The 27,729-nt window shown below is 36.6% G+C and overlaps 1 protein-coding gene across 1 annotated transcript in view; it reads left to right on the top strand.

Annotated features, from left to right (window-relative positions):
- Nucleotides 1-27,729, top strand: part of LOC127455949 (capping protein, Arp2/3 and myosin-I linker protein 2-like) — a 76,864-nt gene that overhangs the window by 7,702 nt on the left and 41,433 nt on the right. The window contains exons 5-29 of the mRNA XM_051724146.1: nt 1,190-1,311; nt 1,779-1,876; nt 1,973-2,043; nt 2,137-2,210; nt 4,474-4,549; nt 6,786-6,874; nt 7,223-7,317; nt 7,440-7,526; nt 9,389-9,498; nt 9,631-9,708; nt 10,072-10,148; nt 10,240-10,344; nt 11,859-11,928; nt 12,009-12,090; nt 19,524-19,620; nt 20,031-20,085; nt 21,621-21,793; nt 21,910-21,978; nt 22,078-22,171; nt 23,348-23,446; nt 23,641-23,769; nt 25,518-25,631; nt 25,981-26,153; nt 26,529-26,616; nt 26,772-26,864. Coding sequence (XP_051580106.1) covers nt 1,190-1,311; nt 1,779-1,876; nt 1,973-2,043; nt 2,137-2,210; nt 4,474-4,549; nt 6,786-6,874; nt 7,223-7,317; nt 7,440-7,526; nt 9,389-9,498; nt 9,631-9,708; nt 10,072-10,148; nt 10,240-10,344; nt 11,859-11,928; nt 12,009-12,090; nt 19,524-19,620; nt 20,031-20,085; nt 21,621-21,793; nt 21,910-21,978; nt 22,078-22,171; nt 23,348-23,446; nt 23,641-23,769; nt 25,518-25,631; nt 25,981-26,153; nt 26,529-26,616; nt 26,772-26,864 — 2,418 coding nt within the window. The remainder of the gene's footprint in view (nt 1-1,189; nt 1,312-1,778; nt 1,877-1,972; nt 2,044-2,136; nt 2,211-4,473; nt 4,550-6,785; nt 6,875-7,222; nt 7,318-7,439; nt 7,527-9,388; nt 9,499-9,630; nt 9,709-10,071; nt 10,149-10,239; nt 10,345-11,858; nt 11,929-12,008; nt 12,091-19,523; nt 19,621-20,030; nt 20,086-21,620; nt 21,794-21,909; nt 21,979-22,077; nt 22,172-23,347; nt 23,447-23,640; nt 23,770-25,517; nt 25,632-25,980; nt 26,154-26,528; nt 26,617-26,771; nt 26,865-27,729) is intronic.

The raw sequence follows: 27,729 nt of genomic DNA, 5'->3' as shown, positions 1-27,729 counted from the left end.
TGTCCTGACTATACTTTGTGATCAATTGAATGCCACTTTGGTGACTTAAAGTACCAATTTCCTTCCGAAACAGCAAAATCTGTACATTATTCCAAACTTTTGGCCGCCAGTGTACATTTCTTTCTTTCAAAGATTTTGCAATAAATAATGCAGCGTAACCTGGCACCAAATGTAATTGATTCAACATTATGTTTTTGAATTAAAGGAATATTCTGGGTTCAATACTAGTTAAGCTCAATCCACAGCATTTGTGGCATAGTATAGAAAAATAGTTTGGACTCGTCCCTCCTTTTCTTTAAAAAAAGCAACAAACTGGGTTACAGTGAGGCACTTACAACGAAAGTGAATGGGGGCCAATCCATAAACATTAAAACACTCACTATTTCAAAAGTATAGCCACAAGACGTAAACAATATGTTTTTAACATGATTTTAGTGTGATAAAATTGCTTTCTAACCTTTTCTGTGTAAAGTTGTATCCAATTTTACAACTTTGTTGCCATGATGATGTAATGTCAACAAACCCTAAAACAACTTTAAAAATTACAATTTAAACAACTTTACAGCTCAAATAATACATGAGTTTTAACAGAAAATGTATGCAAATGCTTTTGTAAAATTATAAGCTTCAGATTTCTGCCTTTAACCCCTCTAAAAAACTGGCCCCGTTTACTTCCATTGCAAGTTCCTCACTGCAACTTCAATTTTTGCTTTTTTTTTTAAAGAAAAGGAAGGACGAGACATTTTTTATTTTTATTATTATTTTATTTTGTAATCAACATTATGCCAGAAATGCTGTTGACTGAGCTTAACTTGTATTGAACCTGGAACATTCCTTTAAGGTGACAAATATGTGTGTTAATTGAACTTAAGTATACAAATTGATACAATGACAAATTAAAATGTTAAGTTGACTTGAAAGTTGTTAGTTTTGTCAAATAAAAAAAATACTTTAATATTAAAAATCTTGTTTTATTTTGTTGCCATTGGCAACAGACTAAAACAAGTTCAGATAAATTGATTGAACTCAAAAATGCCAGTAGAATGGTACATAATGGAGGTCCCGTATTTTTTCCTCAAGAGAAAGATCCTCTTCTGGCCAGCCAGCCAGTTAGTCAGTGCTGTTTTCGTTCATGGATAAATGCATCCACTCACCATGCCTTACACGCTTGTTTATGTGTGTGTGTCAGGTGGTTATTGAGACAGACAGGCACATCTATTCTTTCAGCCTAATGTCTGTGCGAGACCTGGAGGCTGTGGTCACTCATGTCACCGCTTCGCTCAAGAAGATCTTCCCTGATTCATCTCCAGGGTGAGTTATCCTCATACCCACATGGAATTTGCATCTGCTGAATTCCATACCACAGAATTCAACAGATTTTCTCCTAAACCTTAGAGCAGAAAATGCAACAACATCAAAAAAAGTCACTGTTATAACAGAATGTTCCAACAGAAAGTGCTGTTAGAGGAACGTAAACATTCTCTAATCAATCACTGTAAAATGGGTGTATAATCTTTGCAGAGTGTCTCTTGTCCATATTTTACCTTTTAATACACTGTGATTATTTAAGCCATTCAGCCTTTACAGTTTTGACTCACTTCTTCTCTGAAATCTTAACAGATTTATCAGCCCACAAATGGAACAAATATGACCTTTAAAGTTGCCCGTATCTAATACCACATTAGATGTTACCATAGCCTGTTAGTTTTCTACTGAGTGGAAAACTAAATAAATAATTTTTGTTGGTCGGTGTGTCCTCATCTTCTTCTCTCTTTTAGGAAGTTACTGAAGAAAATTCCCCCTGATCTACAAGACAGGTTGTGTAGTCTTGCCTCCAGAGTAGAGGAACATGTGAATGGAGCAGTTGGACCATGTGGTTTGTTATTAATATCCTTGAATATATAATCAGCTCTTTGATCTCAATATTCTTTTAGAGATACATTTTTTTTGCATCTTCTTTGGTCTTATACAGGAGGCTTCTCTGACACATATGCAGCATTGTGTGATTTCAATGAGTTCCCATGTTGTGGAGAAGTTCAGTGGGTCTGTAGCATTCACTACCACTAAGTCTCACATTTCCAAAAATTAATGGTTTTTAAAATGGTTTAAAAAATGATTGCTACTGTTCTTTTTTAGGACGTTGACAATATTTACCATGTTCAGAACTGTCGGGTATTTAACCTCATTGACTTCAGTCATTTAGACAGCAGGTAGGTGAACCAACACTTCTTTCATTTTAATAGCATTGGTAACACTTTAAAATAAGGTTCCATTAGTTAACATTAGTTAATGCATTAGGTATCATAAACAAACAATTATCTATATATTTTTTATAGCATTTCAATAAAAATACAATTGTTCATTGTTAATTTTAACTACTTTTGTTAACTATTGTTAACAAATAGAACCTTATTGTAAAGTGTCACCATAGCATTTTATCTACTAGATATTTTTAAAGTATATTTTAGTTACATCTGTCTAATCCTCACAACTACAGTATAATTGAGCAAAAAGCTATGACAGGCTGTGCTATATTACAGTATGAATATAGTCACACTTAAAGGGTGTTGTTACCCTTGAAGCCCTTTAGTTGTGACTAAAGTCATAATATAGCATAGTCTAAAGTGCCTTATTGCTTTTATAAAATGGTTACAACCAGGGCTGGAAATGGGGGAACACGGGGGAATGGAATTCCCGAACTGAATTTCATGGGGGAACGGCATTCCCATTCAACCTGGCTACATTTGTTAGGAGCATAAAGAGTATTTCTATCTTTTCTCCACTATATAGCCTAGGAAAGCTGTGTGGGTTCCTCACATAAATGCGTGGGATCTTCTGCGTCTATGGTTGCGCAATGTCGACCATCGTGAGTGGCCAGAACACATTCACGCAATAGATCAATAGATGCACGCGGGAATCCACAGGCAACCGATCCACACATGCACGCAACATCAGCACATGCGCTCAATTTACAAATCCACGCACCAGAAGAATGCAAAAATATACGGGTTCCTTTGCTCAGAATATCATCCACAAGTACATTATTTAATTATTTTCATTAAAAATCTACTTGCTGTTTTGTATTGTTGTGTACTGGAAGCTCCTGTCACCAAGACAAATTCCTTGTACTGTATGTGTAAGCATACTTGGCAATAAAGCTCATTCTGATTCTGATAAGTGTATGTAATTTAATGCACTAATAAATGCTGAGCCGTTTGTACTGTATTTATTCTTCGAGAATCTCTGTTCTGCAGTCTTGACACACACGCGCAATCCTGGGGGCGTGGTTTAGCGAGGCTGACAGCAAATGCCCATTCATTCAAATGAAGAGAAATATCCATTAGATTTGGCTATTTTTTTAAGAACAAAATGTGTTCAGAATGTTCAGTTTCGACCAAGAATTTTCATTTCTCAAGAGTAATGTGGAGATATAATCTCTATAATCTGAAATAAGTGTTTTATTATTTTTATTTTTTTTATAATAAAATTCAATTTTTATCCATTATGGCAAAGCCATCAGCTGCCATTACTCCAGTCTACTGAGAAAATAATGTGTCACATAATTTGTGTACTAAAGTAACATTTATTTTTGTTAGAATGTTTAAAATGGTTGTGCTACTTAATGACATTTGAAAATATATAGTCTTATATAGTATTAAAGGGATAGTTCACCCAAAATTCTCATCATTTACTCACCCTCATGCCATCCCAGATGTTTATAACTTTCTTTCTTCTGCAGAACACAAACAAAGATTTTTAGAAAAATATTTCAGCTCTGTAGGTCCATACAATGCAAGTGAATAGTGACCAGACCTTTTGAGCTCCAAAAATCACAAAGGCAGCATAAAAATAATCCATATGACTCCAGTGGTTAAATTCATGTTTTCAGAAGCGATATGATAGGTGTGGATGAGAAACAGATTAATATTTAAGTACTTATTTAGTATAAATCTCCACTTTCAGTTTCACATCTTCTTTAGTTTTTGGCGATTCACACTCTTTGTGGACATCACCACCTATTGGGCAGGGAGGAGAATTTATAGTAAAAAAAAAAGGGATTTAAATATTGATCTTTTTCTCACCCACACTTATCGTATCTCTTCTGAAGATATGAATTTATGGATTACTTTTATGCTGCCTAAATATGCTTTTTGAAAATCTTCATTTGTGTTCAGCAGTCGAAAGCCATACCCATCTTTGATGGAATGAGAGTGAGTAAATGATGAGAATGGGTGAACTATCCATTAAAGGATACAAATTTGAATCAAAAAACATTTTTATTTATAAAATGCCATTCTTCTGCTAAAGATATAATACCAGATGTAACAACGTCACATGTATTACTATATTGTGGATTTTAACACAGCAGGAACAGTGTATAGACCAATCAGCATCCAGGACAGAAAGTTTCAGTTTTATAATAATAAATAAAAAAAAAAACAATTAAATCTAAACTTATTTTTAATTGAACAGAGACTTGGCTTTAGCAGTTGGCTCTTTGTCCTTCAACCAGTGGTTCACTAAGATATGCAGCAAGGACTTCAAACTGGTATGTATGGATACTATATGTCTGTGTGAACTTTTAATTCAAACCAAACAATTAGGATAGGTCAACACCATGGCATTCGGGTTACTTTAGTCTTGCCTAACATGAATCTAAATAATTGCAGAGTGTCTCTTGTCCATATTTGACCTTTTAATACACTGTGATTATTTTGCCCATAAATGGAACACATATGACCTTTATAATTTCCAGTATCTAATACCACAAAGCACCAACATGTTACCATAGCCTATTAGTTTCCCACTATCCATAATCTGTCTTCTGTGAACTTTAATATTTGATGGATTATGGACATATGATCCATATATCATAAATTGATATAGCTGCCTTTTGATAAGAGATCAGACAGATACCTAAAAGTTTGAGAGAAATACTTAAGGTGTGTTTGTTTTGATTAGAATTGTGCCTGTTTTTTAGGTTAAAGTTTAGGGACCCACTTTATATTATGTGTCTTTAATTACTATGTACTTAAGCATTTGATACAATGTACTTATATGTACGTATGTGTTGTTGCATTGTACTTGCATTTAAAGGGATCATGAAATGCTATTTTTTTTATCATTTTATTATCTTTCCTTAGCTCCAATGATAATGTTAGTAAAGTTTTTGTTTCACCAAAACAGCCATAATTTAGTAATACATGATAATTTTTTCACCCTGTTTTTGTCCCTCTGTCTGAAACGCTCAGTTTTGGCCTCAGCATCTCCTTCAAACTTCAATGTAAATGCCCACTGTTCTGATTGGTTAACATCGTGCAGCCCCTCAAATACAGACATATTTGAAACTGATTTGGAAGAAAATGAACAAGCTCCACAACAATATAAAGCTAAATTTGAGGATTTACACATAACGCACATCCAGCACATTGCATCCAAATATATTAAACTGTTCACTCAAACACAAATGTTAACACTCAGCACAATAAACTATTAAACAGTCATGACATTTGAAATATTCATGAATGAAACTGTATAGTTTCGGTTTTGCAGTCTGGTCCAATAGTGTTTTTAACTTCCCATTACTTCAGTAACAGTTCCTTTACAATGCTTGAATTGTATTATTACTTGTTCACAAGCAATTCATGCTGACATGAGCCGCAAAAAACGCACACACATAGTCCAAAGCACGATGAACATGACACACACACATAGGTGCACTGAGGCACACATTGCCGGAAACACATCAAAATGGTCAACGATGTCCATCTAGTGTATGTGTACATACACTAACTATTAAAAAGAAGTTTGTTCTCAAAACAGCAAGAGGCAGAGCAGCTGAATGAATCTCCTTTTCAGAGTTGTAACTTGACACCGTGTCTTTTAAAAGCAGCGGGAAATTCATGACATCAGTCAAAGACCTCTGTCTAGTACTTGTTTATATACAAAAATAATTCAAAGTAGTCCAGACCACCCTTTGGTGTTCAGGAAAAGTTAGCCAAACTAGGCCTGACTGTCCTGCTCTCTCTCTCTCTCTCTCTCTCTCTCTCTCTCTCTCTCTGTTTACTAATACAAATTGATCTCCAGTGGGTGGGGCCATGGGTGTGAGTTCTGAAATTTACAGTATGTTTTTATAGTACATTTACCACTTATATGTCAAAATATCAAGGACAATTTGGTTCTACATTTCATGACCCCTTTAAAGTACATGCATTTAATTACATCTGTAGTTACACTGTTAACCTTATGCCTAATCCTATCCCAACCCCAACCCTTACCCTAAAACCTAACCCTACTCCTTAACCAACACATACCTCAACCTCAGTAGCAGCAAATGTGAATTTTGTGAGGATTTTGCAGAACAATATGTAGTAACACACTAAATACATTTTAATGCCTGACCATAAGGCATGACAACAACACAAAATACACTCAAGGGCAACATAAATCGTCTCAGTGTAATAGAATATACTCATTTAGATGGAGAGAAAATTTAAGGAAAGGTAGAACAATGAATTGTAGATGAAGCCACTTTCTTAGGATAAGGGAAAACCAGGGACTTTTTGCTGCTTCTTTATCTGAAACAGTATACATGAACTTTGGGTGTGGTTCTGAATTTTAATAGTGGTTAAGCTGCTTCTATACTTCTGCCACTCTCAACATATTATTTGTTTTATACTACACTTTTTCCACATGGAAATTCAGCTAAATCTTTGTGTGTTGCCCGTTTGCCTCCAAAACATTTGGAACTGTGTTCTTGATGACCCTCAACTCTTTATTCTCAGACACCTGATGTGCAGGAGCAGGTCCTCTATATGATCAACAGGTGCTCTGCTCTGGAGGAGGTCAGTCTGGAGGCCAGTGGACTCAAAATGTGAGTTTAATCAAGACTCTTGCACAGACATTACAGGGATGTCATCAAAGATGTTTGTGCTTGGAAGGTTGTAACCTAACTGTAGTTATTCTATTTGATCTGGTTTTTCGATTATGTTCTGTTATATAGATTTGATTATTGCATTCAATGATCTTCAAGACATTTCTTTTGGACTTCTTGGGGAATATTCTATTGCTTAGATCATTTGCATTTCGGTGTCCTTCTCAGTATTACTTGTTTTACTTATTGCGTTACATTAATGACAAACTTACACAGTTTAATTTATGAGCACTACTTTAAAGTTTAGTTTTCCTGTAATTAAATAATTCTCTTGAAATCCTGGTGCAGGGATTTTGCTATTAAGATGGCCAGTGCTCTTCGGGACCATTCGGCCTCTGCTCTCCATATCATCAACCTGTCTGTCAACACAATAGAGGATAAAGGTGCTGATGCAGATATTCTCTCTGATCTTGGATCAGGTCTCCATTTTGTGCACATTTATTTGTGTTATGCTGATGTTATGAAACTGTATTTAGTCACAGTCTCTCTGTTTGTCTGTGCTCAGGTGTGATTGCTCTCAGTCAGAGTTTGGGGAAATTGCCCCGTGGCCTTAGTCAGCTGTACCTCTCCAAGGTCTCCATGTCTCCGAAAGGTACACCATAGCCATCTATTTTTGACTTTAATTTTTACATAAAATAGCCTTTTGATCTGCCACAGTAGGTATTCCTCAATTAAGGTTTCTTTGACCATATGAACGGACTTTTGTAACATTTAGTTCTATTATTATTTTGGTCCCACTTTATATTAGGTGTCTTTAACTACTATGCACTAACATACATACAATACAATATATTTATCGTGTAACTATTTGTTGTTCTGCATAATTCTCAAAGGATTCACATTTGCTGCTACTGAAGTTGAGGTACGGGTAGGTTTAGGTGTAGGGTTAAGGTTTAGATCAGGGTTTAGGGTAAGGATTGGGGTAGGGTTAGGTTTAGGATTAGGTGTAAGATTAACAGTGTAACTACAGATGTAATTAAATTTGTACTTTAAATGTAAGTACAATGCAACAACACATGTACATAATAAGTACATTGTATCAAATGCTTAAGTACATAGTAGATAAAAACACCTAGTATAAAGTGGGTCCAAATTTTTTTTTTCAAATATAAGAGAATTTGCATCACTACGCCCATAATGCATACATACAGTACATACAGTAATGGGTCTTATATGACCGATGTTTGTTTTCTATGGTATTCAGTGCATTAACACTGACATTATTCTTGCAAAACATTGATTGTTTACAGTTTCTATTTGTTATGTAATGACGGTTATGTAAATATACAGTATGCTAAACAATGTTCACGTTCATATTTATGTGTAGTATACAAGAATATCAAGTTGTTATTCAGCTGATGATTTTATACAAAGTGCATGACATTATACCCATTACAGAGACAGTCCTCATACTGAGGTTAGATGACTAGTTCACATCAAGGGCACAGTGGTAATAGCTCCTGGACCACTTCTTAATGTATTTGAACCTGCAATTTTTCTTTTTTTCAGTACGCCTCACCACTTCAAACAACATATAGCTTCACTGCATAATATCGAAATACAATGTCATACAGCAATATAGAGTACATAATTTGTCATTTTACTTCATTTTATTTGACAAAAAAACATTTTATCCTAGTCTATTGTCCATCTTATATGTGTTTGTGGGGGTGGAGTTGAGACATTTTTTATTTTGCCACCAAACATGGAAATTTCCCATATTTCTTTTACAGCCTTTTTTACACTGACATCCAAAAGTCCTACTTCATTTTCAGTGTGTGTGAAGCTTTTCAGAATTTAATTTAGTATATATCAACCATTTAAAAATGTATATTATTCATAAAATTATCATTACAGTTAATTTGTCTTTAAAAAAATAAGTATTTTTTAGAAAGAATAAGTGGTCACACTTATATTAAGTGGCCTTAACTGCAATATACTAACATTAAATACATAAAAGACTATGTATTTACTGTGTAAAGAATCATTTTGCCCACATTTGCTGCTGCTGAGGTTGAGGTATGGGTAGGTTTAGGAGTAAAGGTAGGGTTAAGGTTAGGATTAGGGGTTAGAGTTAGGATTTGGGGTAAAGTTAACAGTACAACTACAAATGTAATTAAATGCAAGTACTTTAAATGTAATTACAATGCAACAACATATATGTACATAATAAGTACATTGTATCAAATGGTTAAGTATATAGTAGTTAAGGCCACCTAATATAAAGTGGGTCTGAATAAGCATTTAGATTTCACCTGGGTCTTTTTGGACTCACATATGGATTTTAGGAGGTTAAGGTTGCATATGCATTCTAGGGTTAAGATAGTGCAAGAATAGGTACATGCCAAAGTTTGATACTAAGGGGTGAATTTTGAACAAATATAATAGTGATGCTTGCCTTAACAATTCAACCCATTACTCATCTTCATCTTTCATATTTCCTTGTTGCTCCAGGCCTGGGGTGTCTGGTTCAGGTTCTTTATCAGAGTACATTTCTGTGCAGCACCCTATCTCACCTAGACCTGAGCGGAAACATCGGCTGCCTGGCCACAGAAGAGGCTGTGGTGAGTTTGAGGGGGGTTGGGGAGGATTGAAGTGATTGATACACTACATCCTGATAATATTAGTGTATTATCTATATAAGCAATATAAGTGCTTGACGTATGGATCATTTGATGCTTGTCTCTCTCTTTTAGAGCCTTTTTAAGTTCCTGGCTGCTCCCAATGCAGTTTCTCATCTTGACCTCAGCTCCACAGACTGCCCCTTAGACACTGTGAGTCACACCAAAAGATGCCATTTTTGGATTTATACAGAATTGCTTCATTTTGGTGTATTGCTCAATTTCTAGCGTAAAATGAATCAATAGGTCAAGTGGAAGTTGCTGACATATATAATATTTTTCCAGTGTTTTTGATAGTTGGACTTAATTAAATTAAAAAGATTCAGGATATCAAATACAATATAAAATGAAATATCAATATAAATCATATTCTCTAATTCAGATTATGTTAAATTTGTGACATTCATCAATGGCCCTTACCACAAAGCAGCTGTGCCTAATCCACTGATCAGAAGATACTTTGCACCCAACAGACTGAGAATCTAGAGCACCTTTGACATGTCTATTTCTCTCTAGCTGTTTCTGTCTCTTTCTGTGGGCTGCTGCACTACTCTGAGCTACCTCAACCTCTCCAGGAACACTTTTTCCCATAGGTGAGTCATCAAAGAGATGTTACTATGAATTATAATTATACACATCTACATACTGAAGGCATGTACATACTGATCTGTGTGGTTGTTGTAGGAAAGCACAAAAGGTCACCAGCAGTGTGTTGGATTTCTTTAACAAGAGCACTGCGTTGAAATATGTGGGACTGGCTGGAACTAAGTTACCTCCAGAGGCTCTCAGGTATGGGTTTTATGCACATACTAGCATTTAAATGCTATTTCCTTGAATACAGTTGCAGAAAAAAGAGTGCTAATATTTAGTATTACAATACTGGGACGTTCCATATTTGTATTACTCTGCTTCTGTGTTTGTGGCTTTCCAAAAAGTGGTGGGGATTTTGATTCATTGTTCATTTTGATTTCTTACACTGATTCCTTTAGTGACAGTTTCTGCAGACTACATATTTATGCCAGAAGGTGTTGACAAATAAACATCTTTTATGTTATGAGTGAATCATTGACCACATTTACACCTGGTATTATTGCTGCCTTCACGTGCTGTCAGAATTATTGTAAATACGAGTTTCACAATCGGAAGTTGCGCATGAATGACCACTCAAGTCGTAGACTGGGAAACTCGAGTTTCCAAGATGGGAGGAGTCACAAACTTTCAACATGGTGGAGGAGAGTACAGTTTCTGTAGTGAATGACAGGTTTTATTCCTTTTTCTAAATACAGTTAATTGTTAACGCTGACCGTTTTGGTAATTTTCATTTATGTATATCAGCAACCAGTTGATGCATGTTGTACATTTTTACACCATGAAAATAGCTTGTATTTCACCAAATTTCCATTATCGTCAGCAAGCTGAGTAACATTTTTATGGTGTCAAAATAAAAGTTCCTCAAGAAAAATATATGAATGAAAATTTTTTCCGGTAACAAAGCACTTGAACACGACATACTCGTAATTACCACTTCAGAAGTGGGAAGTAGGATAATTCCGATAGCACATGAAGGCAGCATAAAGGAATAGTTCACCCAAAAATTAGAATTTTCTAATTTACTCACCCCCATGCCATCCCAGATGTGTATGACTTTCTTTCTTCTGCTGAACACAAACAAAGATGTTTAGGAGAATATCTCAGCTCTGTAGGTCCATATAATGCAAGTAAATGGTGACCAAAATTTTGAAGCTCCAAAAAGCACATAAAGGCAGTGTAAAAGTAATCCATAAGACTCCAGTGATGTAATCCATGTCTTCTCTAACCATGTATAAATGGGGTCATTGATTCAACTGATTCGTTAAAAACACAGAGTTGTTCATCACTGAAGCAATTGAAGTAAACGAGAAAGATTCGTTTACTGAAAAGATTCATCCAAAACACTGATTAGTTTACGAACAAGACACCACTAGTTCGAAAAAAGAGTATTGGGCTGCTCACACCGAACGCACCCTTCTGCAATCTTTTCCGATTTGTTCTTTGTAAACATACGCTGGACAGACGTCTTTGACATGTTTAGCGGTTCTTTCAGTGTCTCGCGCAGGAGCATGGCTCGTTTAGACATCGTATGAAGTTTTTATAACGTTGAGGTGTTTTATAAAAGCAATATCACACTCGCAGTCATACTGTTGACAGAATGGTGAACTTTGACAGAAATTTTAACAACTGTTGGGTCCTTATTTCTATGAGCAATGTAACTAACATGAATGCTTCTTTGGTCATCATTAATGGATGATATGAATGTTGTTTAGATTGTTGCTACAGGGCCTGGCAACCAACACTCATCTGTCTGACCTAGAGCTTGATATCAGCTGCTGTGAGGTACACACACACACACACACACACACAAACACATTGAGGCATGACATTGTATAAATGTGTTTCATTGTGATTTTGTGTAGTTGAGGTCGGCCGGAGCTCAGGTGATTCAGGAACACATCTTTGAGGCCAAGGCCATCTGCAGTCTGGATCTGTCTGACAACGGTACAGTTTCATATTTTATTCTCTTTTCTTGCTGCCATCCTCCATCACTTTCTGAGCTCCCTTCATACCCGCCTCTTTCATTCTGTAAAATGTGTTATATTGCTTTCACTGTCACAGAGAACTTGCTCTCTCTTAATCTCTCTCTCTCTCTCTCTCTCTCCCTACCATCTCTCAGCAGTAGTAGAGGGGTTACAGGGTCTTCCCTCACATCAGGTTATAAATCATTTTTGAATGATAGAGTACATTGAGGCAAAGAGAGAGATGGAGGCATGAATTAATCTGACTCTGTGTGTGTATGTGTTCCTGTCTCTTTTGAAAACCTCTTTTCATGAGATAAGAAAGAGGTAAAAGGGGCTGTCATGCTGTTATTCCTAAACACCTCAAGAATTAATGCTAAAGACCCATTCACACAAAAAGTGATGTAAAAAATACGAGACAAATTGCAGACAAAATATTTAATATGTTGAAAAGTTTGTCAAACCCTGTGCTGTTCCTGTCTGTGTGTGGTTGGTTGGTGCGGGGATGGGCAGAATACTTGAATAAAGTATTATACTTGAATAAAGTATTCTGGGCTGAATACTAAATACTCTCTCTTAAATGTCAAGTCAAGTCAACAACACACATCGTTTCATAGCAGCTTTATAGAAGATCAGGCATTAACAGAAGATAAAACTGTAATATCTATAATGTCTTAGAGTCATCATTGTGTAGTTTGATGAAATACGATTGTGTATTGTTTAAAAATAAGTAATTAAATAATAATTGTATTTATAACCCCAGTGAGCAAGCCGAAGGCGACTGTGGCAAGGAACACAAAACCCCATAAGATGTTGGTTAATGGAGAAAAATAACCTTGGGAGAAACCAGGCTCACTGTGGGGGCAAGTTCCCCTCTGGCTAACATCATGAATATAATGCCAATATTAATTATGTATAGCGCAAGTCATGGTTTAAAATTATTAAACTAAGTAAGTGTTAAGGGTCAGTGTTTAAAAAAAGATTTTGTATGAACTGCAAGATTAATGACTAATGTCTTTGAAGCCCATCCTTGATTAACTGCAGAAGTTCACAAAGATGCATTGTCCTTGTTAGTTGGCTGATGAAGGGTTTTGTTGGCAATTAAATGATAGACTATGTATTCCATTTCATGAGTGTAATCCATCATTAGGCCGAGGTGATGTAGGCAGAGATCAGTTAGGTGCATCGCAGTTCGACCTGGCCGGTAATTTCGGTGAGGTCTATTCTAAGTCCAAGGTTTAGGCAATGGCATATGAAGTATCCCATGTCTTATGGTTGGAGTTGGCATCAGTTCATCCTCTGAAGTCCATCGTAAGAGACTGAAGTGATGTTTGGCCTGCATCGGCTGCTATTAGTCATCATCACAGTGACATGTAGCAGTGGAGTCCAACACCAAGCAGGAACGGAGCTGGATCTGGCCGGTTCTGGTGACCTCAGGATAGGAGTCCTGAGGTTGAGACAGGGAAATAAATAAAATAATATTAGCATAGATGCCATTCCAGGGCTCAACGCTAAAGATTTTTTCTACTGGCCTAGTTGAGCCAGTGCATTTTTACTGGCCCTGCCAAAATTTTCACTGGCCCCAACACAAAAATTACAAATAGTTGTTTTTACCATCATGGCTTTAAAAATGTGTCCGAAGATAATTATTTTTTTTACGTATATTATGTTTTTAAGACAATGTCCCCCCAAACAGAATCACATTTATAATTTGTAAGATATGATTTATGCCTTATGTAATCCCATATAAGTGCTTTACAGATATAAATTCATACACATGAGTTTTTAAGTTCTGTTGTGCAGATGATGGGTTTTCGGTCACCCGTTTAGTCATGCTGTCATGCAGCTTTTGGCCATGTGTGGTGTATTCACACACAGTATCAAAGATTTAATCACTGAGTTAAAGATGTGATTATTGGCTGAATGTAATAAACATATGAATCCCTGAAAAGAGACTTGCTACCAAATCGGTTGTGACGTGTAATATACATTAGGGAGATATTGGGCCTAATCAGTGAATTAACTATGTGTATATAACATGAAATCAGACAACCCAAACAAGACCAACACAGACTGATGCACAAAGCACAAAAACAAAAATACCTGTATGGTCCAGAAATGAGAAATATAACAGGTAGACTATTTTGAATATTCATCTTCACCCTGCAGCTAAACAGCTCTGATAATAATAGCCTAATAGCCATAGTGATCTTGCTTCTTTTTATATCAAACGATATTATAATGTCGAATTAATGTTTACGTTTTGAAACAAACCTAATTAAATGTATATTTACATTTTGGATACTGAGCAGCTCGTGATTTCCAGACACGTGTATAATTGGGGTTTAACAAAGTTTATTACGTCTCATTCGGCGCTTCATCTCTAAAGGCGAATTAATGAGAGAAAATGTATTTGTTTTTTTACAGTGGGAATAAAACTAATGCTCTGTCCCTTTACGAGAGCACATGCATGTTAAGCAGTCTACGCTGCATGGAGAGAGATGATGATGAGACATATGCACACAGAGACATTGAGTTTCAGTCCTATAGAATGAAACTGTTGATTTCTTATGTTCCAATTTGTGGATTACTGTGTTTCACCAACATGTAAAAACGAAAAATGTGGGGATTTTGCACACTGTGAACACGGAATGTGCGGGGATACTTAAAATGTTCCGCAAGATGTGCAATCCCGCTACAAAATTCATGTGTTTTTTTTCCCTTCTATTTTCTACACATTGGTAATAGTTGCCGCTAAGACACTTGGAAAAGAGCGAGGACAGTGCTAGGAGAGTGCGCTCGGTGTCTGCACGCGACTGTGCCTTGGTGCGTCCAGTATATTATGCGCTCGCGCATCTTTGCAAGCTAAATAGAATCGCGCTCGCTCTTCGGTTAGAATACTTTGTTCGCTCAGTGTAATTGTTGTTTTCTCTCACTTGTTGTTTTCTTGCACTAATGTTATAAATGCAGCACTGGCCCGATCGGGCAAGTGACAGTTCTAGCAACTGGCCTGAATCTCTCTCACACTGGCCCCGGGCCATCGGGCAGTCCTTATTGTCAAGCCCTGCATTTAATTTATTGCAGAGTTATAGATCATGATCATTGTTTCTGGTTCCGGCAGACCTAACTAAAGCAGCCTAATTGTGAGTTGAAGGATAAATTAGGTGTATGCCTGGCTAAATAGATGAGTCTTTAGTCTAGACTTAAACTGAGTGTGTCTGCATCTCGAACAGTGTTAGGGAGAATATTTCATAGTTTAGGAGCCAAATATGAAAAGGATCTACCTCATTTTGTGGATTTTGATATTCTATGACCTATTAACAGGCCAGAATTTTGCGATTGTAATGAATATGATGGAATATAGCGTGGTAGAAGGTCACTTAAGTACTGTAGAGCTAGACCATTCAAAGCTTTGTACGCAGTTAACAGAATTTTTAAATTAATACGAAATTTAACAGGTAGCCAGTGTAACGATGATAAAATGGGGCTAATATGATCATATTTCTTGGTTCTAGTCAGCACTCTGGCTGCTGAATTTTGAAGCAATTGAAGTTTATTTATTGATCTTGCTGGACATCCTCCCAGTAATGCATTACAATAATCTAATCTTGAGGTCATGAACGCATGAATTCGTTTTTCAGCATCAGCAACAGAGAGCATGTGTCGTAATTTAGCAATATTTCTGAGGTGGAAGAATGCTGTTCTACAGACATTTGTAATTTGATTTTCAAAGGACAGATTGGTATCAAATATAAATATTGGTATCACACCGTTGATGATGATGTAACAGTACATCCATCGAGAGTCAAATTACATTTTAGCGGCTTATTTTTAGAGGTTTTTTTGTCCAGTAATTAGTACCTCTGTTTTGTTGGAATTGAGTAGAAGGAAATTTCTGGCCATCCAATATTTTATTTCATTGATACACTCTGCTAATTTGGAGAATTGTGAAATCTCATAAGGTTTTGAAGAAATAAAAAGTTGGGTATCGTCAGCATAACAGTGGAAACTTATTCCACGATTCCTGATAATATCTCCCAGGGAAAGCATATACAGAAAAGCAAAAGCCCTAAAACTGATTCCTGTGGCACTCCATACTTAACTTTTGTTTGGTTTGACAATTCCTCATTTACATAGACACAGTGGTAGCGGTCTGCTAAATAGGACCTAAACCATGCTAATGCAAGTTCACTAATACCAACAAAATTCTCCTGCTTATTCAAGAGAATGTCATGATCTATTGTGTCGAAGGCAGCACTAAGATCTAAAAGCACTAGAAGAGAAATGCAGCCACGATCAGATGATAAGAGCTAGTCATTTGTAACTCTGATAAATGCAGTCTCTGTACTGTGATGAGGCCAAAATCCTGACTGAAATTGTTCATATATATTCTCTGAAGAAATGAACATAGTTGGGAGGATACTACCTTTTCTAGTATTTTGGACATAAACGGGAGATTTGAAATCGGTCTGTAATTAGCCAGTTCTCCAGGATCAAGTTGTGGCTTCTTAATAAGCGGTTTGAAAACTGCCATTTTAAAGTTTCTTGGGACATGTTCTGAGGATAACGAGGAGTTAATAATATTAAGAAGAGGTTCTGAGATTACTGGGAATACTTCTTTTAAGAGCTTGGTTGGTACTGGATCTAACAAACATGTTGTGGCTTTTGATGTTTCGATAAGTTTTGTTAGCTCTTCATGACCTATGACAGTGAAGGATTGAAGTTGCTCGTGAGCAAAATTATGAGACACTGTTTTCTGAGGTACTGTGACAGATGATTGCATAATTCCAATTTTATGTCTAATTATTTCAATTTTATCAGTAAAGAAATTCATGAAGACATTATTATTGTGCTGTGATGGAATATCTGGTTCAGTCGATGCTTTATTCTTAACCATTTAGCCACAGTACTGAATAAACACCTAGGATTGTTGTGGCTATTTTCTATGAGTTTGCAAAAATATGCTGATCTGGCAGCTTTTAGTGTCTGTCTGTAGCTACAGACACTATCATTCCAATGCACCGTGAAATACCTCTAATTTTGTACTCCTCCAGTTGCGCTCCATTTTCCGAGCTGCTCTCTTGAGAGCATGAGTGTGATCATTGTACCACGGTGCGAGGCTTTTTTCTTTAATTTTCTTTAATCGAAGGGGGGGTGACACTATCAAGAGTGCTAGAGAAGAATATTTATATTTTCTGTTATTACATCAAGTTCTTCTAGACTTTGGGGTTTACTGAGTGTATGAGATAGATCTGGAAGCTATCTGTAGTGGTTGAAAGAATAGTTCTACCTGAATGATAGCATTGTGTAGAATGAGTAGCATTAGCTGATCGCAGCATACAAGAGATGAGGTAATGATCCGAGATGTCATCGCTCTGCGGTAGAATTTCTATATTATCAACATCAACTTCATATGACAGAATTAAATCTAGCGTATGATTATGGCGATGAGTTGGTCCTGTCACATTTTGTCTGACTCCAAGAGAGTTGAGAATATCGATAAATGCTAATCCCAATGTGTCATTTTCATTATCTCTGTGAATCGTCACCAACGATTAAAACTCTTTCTACAGTGACTACAAGATCTGATAAAAAATTTGCTAATTCACCAAGGAAATCAGAAAAAGGCCCGGGTGATCTATATACTGTAGCAAGGGTGAATGTAAAAAACGAACGTATTCAGAATACAAGAATATTTTCAGAATACATACTGTATTTATAAAGGCAAGGCACAATTGGAAAAATTATGTGTGTTATGTCATTATTATTTTATCTGAACCGCTACATCTCCACTATTAGCATCTAAGTTAATCTAAACAGCCAGCCAGCTAGATATTTGTCAGCAAATTTCATGAACTTAGCACTACCTTGATTTCTTTAAATTAGATGTGGAGTTGGACGCTGATGTTTTTCTTTATGGAAGGCAGAAGGCAAACAGAAGGCAGTTTGTGGTCAAGACTGAAAAGCTAGAGTCTAAGCTACCAAGCAGGTTTGCTTGTGAATGTTCAGAATGGTATTTTTTACTTTTTAAAACTATTTTTTAGATTTTAATCTTCTTCTTAACCCATTTTTTTTATTGGACTGACAAAGATCAATACATTTTGACACAAAATGCAAATTAACCATATTTTCGAGATGATAACTGGATGCCACTTGCAGAAATTAAACATGCAACATAGTGAGGCCCTGTGACAAAAGTGTAGTTTACATTATTAATGCTTTTAATTAGGCTTACTTCTGTATTTAGGCCTATTTATTCCTTGTAGTTTCTATCTCTTTTAATTACAGTTTTATTTTGGAGTGCTTTTGATTCTTTTATTTCTCCTTTGTTTTTAATTGTCAATTTTAGATTATTTTGTGAATTTGCTTTGTATAAGATGTTAAATAAATGTATTTACACAGTAGTTACAATCGCAGAAAACAATGTGTCATGCGCTCGAATGTAATATTTGTGTAAAAATGTGGCTGTGTTGATTCTGGTGCACAGCTGACAGTGTGCTGATTGGTGTGGTTGCCAGATATTAAATCCCCAATCTTTATACATGACTAAGACGTTGTATTTTCATTATCCAATGTCTACCATCAAACCTTTTGGTGACCACTGTCCATTTTTAAAGTATCCCGAAAAACCACAACCCATGATGCTATAATTTTAACCTGCGACTGTGTTTACAAATTAGCACAGTTTGGCATAAAAGCGCTACCATGTTAACACTGCTCATGCGCTGCAGCTGCTCTGGGGAAGAGAGAGCGAAAGGACAAGTGTGCAGCACGCATCTGCGTTGTTCAGAAAAACAATCAGGTTTATCACTTGATTGACAAAAATCCGCAGGCCTGTCACACCTGTCTGAACACATATACAAATATTCACACACATGAGAGAGAGAAGACAGTGTCAGTGTGAAATAAATGAGAGCGACATTTGAATGATCAAAGGTGACAACATGCATGATGGACTGCACTGTACAAGTACACTGTCTTGTGGTCCCCAAAGGCATTTGACAACTACAATGTCTATTAAAAGTGACTATAATCAAAGTAAATAAAACTAAATAATAATTTATAAACAGCCTTAAGAAAATATAGAAAACAGAAGGATGAAGACACGTTGAATCAAATTTTGACTTCAAGGGATAGTGCGCACAAAAAAAATAAAAAAATAAAATAAAATTCTGTCATCATTTACTCACCCTCATGTTGTTCCAAACCCATATGAAGGAATGTTTGGCAGAATGTTAGTGACTGACAGCCTCAGTCAATAAGAAAGTCAAAGGGGTTTGGAAGGTCATAAGAGTAAGTAAATGATGACAGAATTTTCATTTGTGGATGAACTTTCTCTTTAAGTTATGAATCAATATAGATCACAATTAGCGATGTGAGTTATTCTCTCCATCTCTTCTTCTCCACTGCCCGCAGGTTTTGAGAGCAATATGGTTACTCTAATTCTCTCCATTGGTCACAGTCACTCTATTCGACACCTCTCAATCGGACGCAACTTTGCCATGAAGTCTAGGTGAGATGAATTCTTTATGTTTTTAGGTTTTAATGCCTTTATAAGCTGAAGTGTGTAAAAAAAAAAAATTATATTAAAAAACGTTTTCCTATTCAAGCTTAATAAGCAGAGACAACTATATGTAATCCAATTGACATAGCAATATTCTCATCCAATGGTGTGAGATTGGGGTGGGACTATTGGTTTGTTTGACCATTAGAAGATGGGGGGAGTGTTTGGGAAACCTGTTTGAAAACAATCATTACTTTTACAATTCAAAACAGAAATTACACACTTCAGTTTTAAAGAAATATCCTTCTTTTAATTGATCCATACAGCTCACTCTCTTTACCTCATCCCCTCCATCCCTTATTCTTCTTCCTTTATTTATTTTCCTGAGGTATGTTTTGAATGCCTTCCCTCTCTCTTAGAGCTCTTACAGATGTGTTACATCGCCTTGTACAGCTAATTCAGGAGGAGGAGTGTGTGAGTACATAATTTGTAATAATTATAAACACTACACTGTATACACACACACACACACACACACACACACACACACACACACACACTCCCAATTATTCAATTAGAATCATGACTTAGTTACAGTCAGTCATAGACAAGCTCTCCCAATTGGTACCAATATTACTTAAAAGTAGGCTTAGTTCCCCCATACACAAATGATCTGTATATCACAGCTCCCACCTACAGCCCTCAGCTCTCATATAACATAGAGTAGGAAAACTGCTGTTTATGGCCTACTGAATAACAGTTAGCAGCAGCTTGTTTCTGCATGTGTCTGTAATACTAGAACCAAAAAAGAGAGGAAGTCCACAGAGACGCCCCCGCTACATCCCTCCAGCAAGACTGGAGTTTTAATTACCCACAAACCCTCTCCGTGAAGGCACGCCTGAGCTCAATAATTACACAAGCAACTCTCACTTAAAGATAGGACTCATTGAAATAGACTTAACTTGATGTAACTTCATCCACATTAAAAGAGGGTTTTTTTTTTGCTCTCCAAAGGATCTGTGCTGGCCTTTTGCTACCCAACCTGTTATTTGGTAGAAAATGTTTCTGAACCTTAGTAGATTTGGACCTCCATCTTTAATCTTAATCAGAAATTTTAATGAGACTTACAACCAAAGTTTAATGACTCTATGACAATGACTCTAATGAAAGATCACTTGATCAATGAAATGGAACTCAATATATGTCAATATTTTATTTTACTCAGGTTAAAGGTACTCACTGAGATTTTAAAGGGATTGTTCACCCAAAAATGAAAATACTCTCATCATTTACTCACCCTCATACCATCCCAGACGTGTATGACTTTCTTTCTTATGCTGAACGTAAACAAAGATTTATAGAATGTTTCAGCTCTGTAGGTCAGTACAATGCAAGTGAATGGTGACCAAAACTTTCAAAATGTGAAAGAATGTGAAAGTGGAGATTTATAGTAATAAAGGACTTAAATATTGATCTGTTTCTCACCCACACCTATCATATCGCTTATGAAGATATGGATTTAACCACTGGAGTCGTATGGATTAATTTTATGTGGCCTTTATGTGATTTTTGGAGCTTCAAAGGTCTGGTCACAATTCACTTGCATTGTATGGACCTACAGAGCTGAGATATTCTTCTTAAAATCTTTGTTTGTGTTCAGCAGCAGAAGAAAGTCATACACATCTGGGATGGCATGAGGGTGAGTAAATGATGAGAGAATTTTCATTGTTTAAGAATGCTAACCTCTCAATAAATATATGGAATCTTCAGATGTTATTTGGAAAAAAATTAAAGCAACGTAATCATTTTAATAAGATCATGAAGGTGTTCTATTTTATTGTCCAGTTTTCATTTTAGACATTTTCTTTAAATAATCATATTTATTTTATTTAATTTGCAATTGGCATCTCGCATCTATCACAATTTTAGGAAAACACTTGGTTTTGTATGTAGCTAAGCATATGGCATGAAAAGTTGTGTCTGTAATGTCTTTTCATCTCTGCCTCAAGCCATTGGAATCTCTCTCTGTGTCCGACTCAAAATTGAAGACTGGCACCACCATCCTCATCAACAGTCTGGGCAGTAACGCCAGCCTTTCTAAGATTGATATCAGTGGCAACTGTATTGGTGACACAGGTGCTAAGATGTTAGCAAAGGCCCTCATGATCAACACCAAGCTAAAGTAATTTTTCCTAACATGGTGACTACGGTTTAAATATATGCCCGTGTTCCAAAAAGTAATGACTGTCACAGATTTCTTTAATGTCAAGTAAGGTTTTGCCATATTTTCTGATACAGAACACTGGTTTGGGACAGAAACAATGTGACTGCCAGTGGGTTTATTGATGTAGCCAATGCCATGGAAAAGTGAGTCCACCCCTTTTGCAGACTTGTAAATGTTTTGTACTTTATTTTTGGAGAATTAAAGTGTGCATTACTTATTTGCATCTGTGTTTCTTCACACAGGAACATGACACTACAGAGCATAACCACTCCAATGAGTGATGTTTTACAAGCCTATCGAAACAACCCTGAGAAGACAGAGGAGGCTTTACAGAGAGTAAGTTCCGGATGCTGGTACTTTAGAAAACCTGCAGAACCAATGATGAGATATGTAACTGATATATCTCCCCAAAAGTATTTGGAGACTCTTTAGTCACTCGTACAAAAATATCAAACCTAATGGCATCTGCAAACAAAGGCTGCTAAAGCTTTTTTCTTTACCATTTTAGCATTTACTTTTTAACCACCTGCTCTCAAAGTGATTTTAAGTGGATGTATGAAGTCAGTTCCCCTCAAGTTCACACAGGTGTCCTAGCAAGAGTAACCACAGGTGTAAATCATCACAGTTCCACTAAGTTTTGACAACCAGAAAGTGTCCAAATACTTTAGTCTTTAAACAGTTGATATTATTTTATAATTTGAAACCTTACAATCTTCTTTTTGTGAAGATTTTTTGCTTAAAGGGATAGTCCACCCAAAAATGAAAATTCTCTCATAATTTTCTCACCCTCATGCCATCCCAGATGTATATGACTTTCTTTCTTCAGCAGAACATAAACAAAGATTTTAAGAAGAATATCTCAGCTTTGTTGGTCATTACAATGCAAGTGAATGGTGACCAGAGTTTTGAAGCTCCAAAAATCACATAAAGGCAGCATAAAAGTAATCCATAAGACTCCAGTGGTTAAATTTATGTCTTCATAAGCTAAATAAAAGATGTGGGTGAGAAACAGATCAATATTTAAATCCTTTTTTACCATAAATCTCCACTTTCACTTTCAAAATGTGACTCAAAGTGAGATTTGTTTCTCACCCACACTTATCATATCGCTTCTGAAGATATATATATTTAACCACTGGAGTCATATGGATTATTTTTATGCCGCCTTTGTGATTTTTGGAGCTTCAAAGTTCTGGTCATCATTTACATGCATTGTATGAACCTACAGAGCAGAAATATTCTTCTTAAAATCTTTGTTTGTGTTCTGCTGAAGAAAGAAAGTCATACACAACTGGGATGGCATGAGGGTGAGAAAATGATGAGAGAATTTTCATTTTTGGGTGAACTATCCCTTTAAAGTGTGTTTGTGATATATTTCTTTAAAACAAATGTAATTGTTTTAATATTTTGTCATATAATCAGAAGACATTCATACATCAGATGTGGCTTAAGTGTCTGAATACTTTTTGAGGACACTGTATGCAATATGTAACTTTGTATGTGTGTATGTAGATCCAGGCTTGTTTACTTAGGAACAATCAGAGACAATATGAAGTGGAAGAGGAAATGTGTCATTTGCAGCATGGACTTAAGACGGCACGCTCTGAACAGGTTTGACTCACTGTTTTGAACTGTTTATATGCACCACTATGGTTATTACTGTCTATATACTACTGTGATATAAAAGATGATTATACTGCTATATACCCATGGTTCAGATCATAAAAAAATATGAACATAACAGTGTATGATCTGCATCTAACCCTCACTGCCTTGTCTCTCTCTTTCTCTCTGTCTGTGCTCAGATAGTGCAGGATATCTGCAAAAAACTACAGGAAAGTGTGCACCCTCTAAACTGCTATAATATACAAGAGGTGCAGTCAGACATCCTGCTTGCAGAGGAAGCATTACAACATGCAAAGACAGCCATTAGTGTATGAGCTTACACAAATTACATGATACATTTGAATGAAAAAATATTCAAAACCTGTACATTTTCTAAAAGTAATTTTTTTGTTTGTTTAACATTTCCATGGCAATATACAGGTGCATCTCAATAAATTAGAATGTCGTGGAAAAGTTCATTTATTTCAGTAATTCAACTCAAATTGTGAAACTCGTGTATTAAATAAATTCAATGCACACAGACTGAAGTAGTTTAAGTCTTTGGTTCTTTTAATTGTGATGATTTTGGCTCACATTTAACAAAAACCCACCAATTCACTATCTAAAAAAATTAGAATACATCATAAGAAATAAAAAAAAACATTTTTAGTGAATTGTTGGCCTTCTGGAAAGTATGTTCATTTACTGTATATGTACTCAATACTTGGTAGGGGCTCCTTTTGCTTTAATTACTGCCTCAATTCGGTGTGGCATGGAGGTGATCAGATTGTGGCACTGCTGAGGTGGTATGGAAGCCCAGGTTTCTTTGACAGTGGCCTTCAGCTCATCTGCATTTTTTGGTCTCTTGTTTCTCATTTTCCTCTTGACAATACCCCATAGATTCTCTATGGGGTTCAGGTCTGGTGAGTTTGCTGGCCAGTCAAGCACACCAACACCATGGTCATTTAACCAACTTTTGGTGCTTTTGGCAGTGTGGGCAGGTGCCAAATCCTGCTGGAAAATGAAATCAGCATCTTTAAAAAGCTGGTCAGCAGAAGGAAGCATGAAGTGCTCCAAAATGTCTTGGTAAACGGGTGCAGTGACTTTGGTTTTCAAAAAACACAATGGACCAACACCAGCAGATGACATTGCACCTCAAATCATCACAGACTGTGGAAACTTAACACTGGACTTCAAGCAACTTGGGCTATGAGCTTCTCCACCCTTCCTCCAGACTCTAGGACCTTGGTTTCCAAATGAAATACAAAACTTGCTCTCATCTGAAAAGAGGACTTTGGAACACTGGGCAACAGTCCAGTTCTTCTTCTCCTTAGCCCAGGTAAGACGTCTCTGACGTTGTCTGTGGTTCAGGAGTGGCTTAACAAGAGGAATACGACAACTGTAGCCAAATTCCTTGACATGTCTGTGTGTGGTGGCTCTTGATGCCTTGACCCCAGCCTCAGTCCATTCCTTGTGAAGTTCACCCAAATTCTTGAATCGATTTTGCTTGACAATCATAAGGCTGTGGTTCTCTTGGTTGGTTGTGCATCTTTTTCTTCCACACTTTTTCCTTCCACTCAACTTTCTGTTAACACGCTTGGATACAGCACTCTGTGAACAGCCAGCTTCTTTGGCAATGAATGTTTGTAGCTTACCCTCCTTGTGAAGGGTGTCAATGATTGTCTTCTGGACAACTGTCAGATCAGCAGTCTTCCCCATGATTGTGTAGCCTAGTGAACCAAACTGAGAGACCATTTTGAAGGCTCAGGAAACCTTTGCAGGTGTTTTGAGTTGATTAGCTGATTGGCATGTCACCATATTCTAATTTGTTGAGAGAGTGAATTGGTGGGTTTTTGTTAAATGTGAGCCAAAATCATCACAATTAAAAGAACCAAAGACTTAAACTACTTCAGTCTGTGTGCATTGAATTTATTTAATACACGAGTTTCACAATTTGAGTTGAATTACTGAAATAAATGAACTTTTCCACGACATTCTAATTTATTGAGATGCACCTGTAATATTGTTCTAAACTAAGTGAATAATCTACTGATCTTTGACTGTCCTTGTTCCTCAGTCTTTTGCAGGGCTCTATGAGTTGGGGAGGTCACCCTTTCGTGGTGACATGTTGAAATACATTCTCAATGACACGGCTAAAGCCATCAAGAGTGAGATCACTGAGGAGATCCAGGTAAAGTTGAATCATGTTTCATGGGAGTGTCAGTGGATAGTAATAACTATATACGGTACATTGCTGATGTAGTGTTTGCTATGTAATAAGAATTAGCACATTTATGCATTAAACAGACTTTTTTTTATCTTTTTTTTTTTTTAATATAGTGAATTCAAGGTACATATTTTATCAGTATGTGTTGCCTTGGAATCGCACCCATGACTTTGGCATTGCTAGTTCCATGTGTTACCAGATGAGCTCTAGGAATTGTACAAGAGAATTAGATGGTATTAGAAATTAGTTTGTGTGTGTGTGTGTGTGTGTGTGTGTGTGTGTGTGTGTGTGTGTGTGTGCGTGCGCTGTGCAGGAACTGGCAACGGCAATGCTGCAGTCTGCCCAGTCGACCTGTCCAAGAGTTGTCCAGAGGTCAAGTGTCAGTGAACAGCTGGCAGATCGTGTGGCCAAGAAAACACGTCAGGCAGCACACTTCATTCAGAACACAATGCAAGAGGCTGAGAACAGCATCAGGAACAAACTCAGGTGGAACACACTTGTACATGACTATAAATATACAGTACACCTATAAATAAAGTGCATAATATCTGCACCACTAGCGTCACGAAAACAGAATTGCAAAAATAAAGATGTTTAAACAGTTCCCCTGTTTTGATAGCGCCAGAGACTGTTACACTTTTCGGGATAATAAACCTATAAATGGTTTACGTATTGTTGTCTGCATATTAAGATGGGGTAGGAAAAAGTATTAAACATCAAATGACACATTTCTGTTTTAAATTCTTGAAACTTTGAAAGAATATTGTGTTTGTCCTTTAATGAGCTAAAAAAAGCCTAATTATTCCTTAATCCTGAATAATAATTTTCTTTACTATGTGCTTCTCTCTCTCTCTTTCTCAGTGAACTAAAACTGTCCATCAACTTCTCTCTGGTGGAAAGTATAATTGATGAAGTTCTCCAGGACTTGTCAGTGGCTCAGGAAAAACTGGTGAGTGTTTGCATTCATGAATATGTGTATTGATCACATGACAGTTGTGTGTGTGCGTGTGTGTGTGTGTGTGTGTGTGTGTGTGTGTGTGTGTATGTGTTTGTGTGTGCACACGTGCTTATGTGATATGTAACATGTATCTCTCCTGCTCTCAGGACAAGCACATGAGGGAGTTCTCCCAGTCCACTAATCCCAAGGCCAATGTTCCTCAGCTCAGAGTGATGGAGCATGAATTCCCCACAGATGATGTGAGGCCAGAGCACGTCTGCTACACTTAATCACAACTTCATCTCTTGTATCTTATTTTGCACATAAGAATCAGTAAATTATATATTAAAGTGTTAACGCAAAGCCCACAGTGGCTTATTGCTTTTAGAAAAACTAGGCAAGAGCAGAGGTGATAAATCAGATAATAACACCAATAATCAGAATAAACAATTGTTCTCCCAAATAATATAGTGCAGTAGCCTAACTGCAGGCTGCTTACCGGTGCCAAGCAACATAGCTTGGTGCATTTATATACAGTAGGGTCCATAACGGCCATTTTACATCGCAAGCATGAGCAGAGTGTATTTTTTTCGGCACCCATGTTAACAGGTTACAGCATTCACATCAGAAGCATCAGAAGCACGTCAGAGTGAACTGTGGTGCAGAGAGGGTTTCTGCTCCGAGTCTATTTTTCCAGCTCTGCTCAAGCTCAATTAATGTGACGAACACTATTGATGGACACAAAAATTACAAATTGCACAGAATAAGCATAAATTTGTAGTCTAGTGTGTGTTTTATATGAATTTAAGCACACAGAAAAAAAGAGAAACATTTGTCAGATGTAAAATGACAAAAACTAAAAGAAATTATTTTAATTATATAGCTTAGCTATATATATAATTAAGGTATAGCTTAGTTATATATACTGCCTATTATATACTACTATACAGAGAGCAGGTCTAAAGGGTTAACAGCAATACCCATATACACAGCCGAGTGTGCTGACAATCATAAACAATGCATGCGACAGCACGTGTGGTCGGTAAATTTAGAACTTACCTCAGTCTTTTATTGACAAAGGATGACAGAAGATTGATTGTGGAGAAACGAAGTGCTCATGATCCT

Source organism: Myxocyprinus asiaticus, chromosome 18, assembly GCF_019703515.2.
Source record: "Myxocyprinus asiaticus isolate MX2 ecotype Aquarium Trade chromosome 18, UBuf_Myxa_2, whole genome shotgun sequence".
Classification (NCBI taxonomy): domain Eukaryota; kingdom Metazoa; phylum Chordata; class Actinopteri; order Cypriniformes; family Catostomidae; genus Myxocyprinus; species Myxocyprinus asiaticus.
The sequence above is the reverse complement of the archived record's forward strand: the minus strand, read 5'-3'. Positions and strand labels throughout refer to the sequence as shown.